The sequence below is a fragment of the Agrilus planipennis genome, unplaced genomic scaffold, assembly GCF_000699045.2.
Source record: "Agrilus planipennis isolate EAB-ADULT unplaced genomic scaffold, Apla_2.0 scaffold197, whole genome shotgun sequence".
Lineage (NCBI taxonomy): Eukaryota > Metazoa > Arthropoda > Insecta > Coleoptera > Buprestidae > Agrilus > Agrilus planipennis.
Window position 1 is genome coordinate 529,844 of NW_020438945.1, and position 4,496 is coordinate 534,339.

At 29.4% G+C, this 4,496-nt stretch overlaps 1 protein-coding gene across 1 annotated transcript; it reads right to left on the reverse strand.

Moving 5' to 3' along the window:
- Positions 1-240: 240 nt before the first annotated feature.
- LOC112904517 (coiled-coil domain-containing protein 186-like) lies at positions 241-1,064 on the reverse strand. The gene is made up of 2 exons (XM_025974666.1): positions 680-1,064; positions 241-625 (listed from the first exon to the last, which is right to left on the reverse strand). The coding sequence occupies exons 1-2, from the start codon at positions 800-802 to the stop codon at positions 569-571; spliced, it is 180 nt and encodes a 59-aa protein (XP_025830451.1). The 5' UTR covers positions 803-1,064; the 3' UTR covers positions 241-568.
- Positions 1,065-4,496: the final 3,432 nt, after the last annotated feature.

Below are 4,496 nucleotides of genomic sequence, written 5' to 3' on the forward strand. Positions count from 1 at the left end.
TCTTAAAATATACAAGATATAGTCCAACTTATCTACAGTTATAACCGCAGTGTATAATATTATGCTTCCAACTGAATTAGAATATCATTAGTATAGGTTTTTCCATTGCGGACTATCTTTCGTTTATTGCATGCCTAATCCTATTATACCATTAAAGACCTTTGTACAATACAACTAAAGATAGTCTTTACAATATTTACGAACTGTACCTATTTATTTATTTAAACCAATATAATTATAAATCAAAAGGTTAATAAGTACCAAAATATCCGAATGTAACAGTTTTTCAAGGAAAATATAAATCAGCCTTTAAAATGAATAACAACTTCTTAAAACTTGATGTACAAACCACCAGTACAATTATTAATACTTTTCAACAATCATTCACACAACTGCTCAGGAGATTCAGCTAATGGTAAAAATATTTAAGACTTCCTATATATATTTAAAATACTTTGTAAATTGAATTCGGCAGACGTTTTGCTCTGCATACAGAAATGCCCTTTTATAAGTAAATACTCAACATTATCACAAGTTGATTTTTTATCAATAGGAAAACAAATGTAAATTATGGTCTAAGTTTATTAAGTCTGTCTATTTCGGCCCCAAGTGTATCAACATTTTCCTAAAATCGTAAAAAAATTAGCATTACAATTAGTTAAAAAGGGAAAACACAAACCTTCAATGTAATATTTTTAAGTAAGGCATCTTCAAGTACGGCTTGCAATTTTCTGTTTATATCAAGGGACAGTTCTAGTGTTAGATTGTTGTCTGCCACTCGTGAGCCATACACAGATGCCATTATTCCATGCGTTTTTGCTATGTTTGCCTAAAACAACAACTCTAACATATTATACCCTTCAATTAATATTTTTTTAGAACTACAACATGCAATTAAATAAAGCAAAATTGCATGAAAAGCATGCAAAATGAAGTGCATTTGTTCAATAACTAGGGCTAACTAAGTATTATGCATTTCTGCAATTAATACAGTAGATACTCGATAATGTGAACAAAACAAACAGTTGCTTACATATTGGTTTATTCACATTAACGAATGATATTTAATATGTAGTATAGACATATCTATAATTAGTAAAATAAATATACAAATATAANTTTACGAACTGTACCTATTTATTTATTTAAACCAATATAATTATAAATCAAACATTTAATGCGTCAATTAGAAATATTAACTGTAAAAAACTTAATAAAATAATAATAAAAAATCAATTCATCTTTAAATCAGCAAATTCCAGGCTTCGCATTGATAATATTAATGACATTAGAAGTGTATGAAATATGTCCGTAGTGGTAATTAGGGTGAATCTATTTTTGATTCATTTAATCTGTACGAAACACTGTTTTAAACCTATATGCTTAAAAACTGAAAACGCGTTTTGATTCTTTGACCTTAAACTACCTAAAACTGAGAAAGACTCGTGGAGTTCCACAAAAATAATATGAGAAGGAAACATTCCTGATCAGTTAGTCCTTGTTTCTGATTCTTATTTTGAAACTAGAACCTTTAATTCGTTATATCTATTGGTAAATGGCTGGGAACCGTCTCTCACAAGATAAAGGACTAATATAATAGTTGAAAGCTAAATTTTTCACCAAAGTTAAGGGTTTTCTATTTAATTAGTCCTTAATACTCAGTAAAGTAAAATTTATTTCTTAAAATATACATTATTGTAACATTTGTGAAGTAGTATTTAAATGGCTAAACTAATAAGTTATTTTATATATTTCAACATCTACCACTAAAATATTTTATTTTAATTTTTATTCTGTCAGTGTTTTTCAGTAATGAGCATTATAATAGCTCTGTTTTGATAGTACGTAGTGGATTTTCATCTAGGTACGAGCTTTCTCTGATTAGCATAAGAAAAGAAAAAATAACAACTACATTTACCTGAAAATTACCTAAACAAGTAGAGCATCAATAAACGTTTTGTCTTCGCCAACAGTAATTACCTGTTTTAAAGACATCAAGTATGAAATAAAAGAAATTGTTGGCGTTGAAATCAATGTAGTAAAAGAATCGATTTATTTTGTTCTTTTAGTGACACATACAGGATAATTCAACGTTATACCGTTAGTACTTTGTACTTATTTTTATATCCTGTTACGACAAACTCTCTGATACACTTAGAATTATACACAAGGAACATGCGTTTACCTTACGAAAGAAGATAAAGCGTCTAGTTTAACGGAATTTTTACGCTTTCGATACTACGTGTTTTAGTTTTGATTCAACAAGCGTTAACTTTAGATTGTTAGTTGTGGAAACTCATAGGTTTTTACTTTAATCTAGTTTAAAATAACGTTACATGTAGAAATCAAGTACCTTTTAAAAAATAACTGTAACATTGACAAGTAATTGTGCACATTTTACTGACGAATTGATAGTAAAATTTCCTTACATCTTTGAACACATTTTAGTGACAATTTTAACAGAACTACAAACTATTGCAAATAGTATTTTCATTCAAAATTCCATGAAAACATTTATAAGAATAACGCGTTCGTTTCTCTTTAATTAATGCTTTAGTATAATCGATTGTTTTATAGACACTGCCTTAAAATGTATTTAATAAAAACTGCAAATACATTTTTTAAAGAAAAATTGTACAGTTTCATTTGCATATGTATGTAGGATCTCCGAACAGTTTGTATTCATAAAAATGTTCAATACAAATATTTGAATATATATGTAATATCGTAATTCCCAGTAATTATTTAATAATATTTTGTTATTTTGTTTTACCTACAACTTTTTCGACATTACCTAAAGTTTATTCATTATACGTACTACATAGTTATGTGCTAATTTGGGGGCAGCAAATCGAAAAGTTATACAAATATTTCTTTTTAAAGCTGATGCTTTTAATTATGCTTAATATCTTTATTAGTTTTTTTCTACTGTACTAATTAAATTACAACAGGAAATTTGATTTTGCGAAAAATCATTTTTACATATTTTTAATTCCTTTGTGATGTCAGACAGCAAAAATTTAATTCACTATTATCTCATCATAATTATGAATGAAAAAAAGCTGTGTTCTACTATATTGGCTAATCGAGAAAATTTCCCAGCGACGATGAATATTCTCAGAAGTCTCCCTGGAGAAACAAGTAGTCTGCAAACAGGTAAATGTAACAATCCCCTGCGGCTTCTAAAGACGGTGTTTGTCGCTATTTCATTCACCTGTGGATATTAGTAGGTATCAATAAAGCAATTGTCCCTTTCTTTGCGCCTCTCGTCATAAAAGGATAATGTCGTTACGAAAGACCACCCCTTCTGTTTTACCCTCTCGGCTTATATTTCGGTATAAAAACCAATTTCATTCATAAATTTTACATTAGTACAATTTTCGAATTTCAAACGATCGGTTGCCGAAAAATGAGCTATTTGTTTCTTGTGGTGATTATCGAAACTGTTTGTGGAGTGTCTACGGCTTGGTCTTCCACAATCAATGGTATCTTTTTATCAAGAAACTTGGTTCCTTATTCTGTAAGTACTTAATACTTGATACATAACATTTAAAACTTTTGTGATTACTGGATTTTAATTATATTTTTTATTACAATATTAAGCACATATTTGTTTTTTGTAGGTAGGATTTAACCCCAATTTAGTGGAAAGTGTAGCAATGGGCGCCCAGGTAGCAATGGACCACTGCCAGGATAAGTTTAAGTGGGACAGATGGAATTGTCCTGAATCGTCCTTTATTAGGTAAACATTCTTTATATAAATTGTTACATACGTAAATCTTATTATTTCTTAAAGTAGGATAATTTTATGTTACCTTAATCGTGTCTTGAAGTTCCTGGCTGATATAAACTTCTCAAAAAAACTCTGGTTATAGTTTTGAAAGCCTCTTTTCTTCATAATCATCATAAGATCGTCAGTCCCAAGTAGGGTTGTCACCCGTACTTTATTATAAAGTATTGTACTCTATTTCGACTGTGCGTACGTTATACTTTACAAGACACATAAAGTACGCAAAAATACTTTATGTAAAGGCCTTAAGTAAACATCGTAATTTTGTAAGCGATTATTCGAAATTCAGAGTATTTTTACATCAATAGTATTGCACAGAAAAATGGCAAGCCATATTTACGGAACAACGTGATTTCCCAAATCTGTTCAAAGTAGTGTCACTTTTGCTGTCCGTTCCGGTCACTTCAGCATTTACAGAAAAAGTATTCTCTGTTATGAACGCAAAAGTGGCGGGACGACAGGAATAAAGCTTCATTAAAACTAATTAAAAATGAACTTTTAGTTTACTTAAATCTTTCTTTGCCACGTTTAGAGGCTATTAATATGTTTAAGATCGACAGCAATTTGTTACTGGCTGCTAGGTGTAACAAAAAATATGTTTTTAAAAACAAAAAATAAAATACTTTATTTTTATGCTGAGTACTTTTTTTTTGAACCTTTTAGTCGAGAAATACTTTATGTAAAGCCTGAAAAGGTGGCAACCCTA

Bases quoted from the DNA above. Each gene is read 5' to 3' on its own strand.
- LOC112904517 (XM_025974666.1), bottom strand. From the start codon at position 802: ATGGCATCTGTGTATGGCTCACGAGTGGCAGACAACAATCTAACACTA. The intron at 626-679 runs GTTTGTGTTTTC...TTACGATTTTAG, and splicing joins TTAAAAATATTACATTGAAG to GAAAATGTTGATACACTTGG.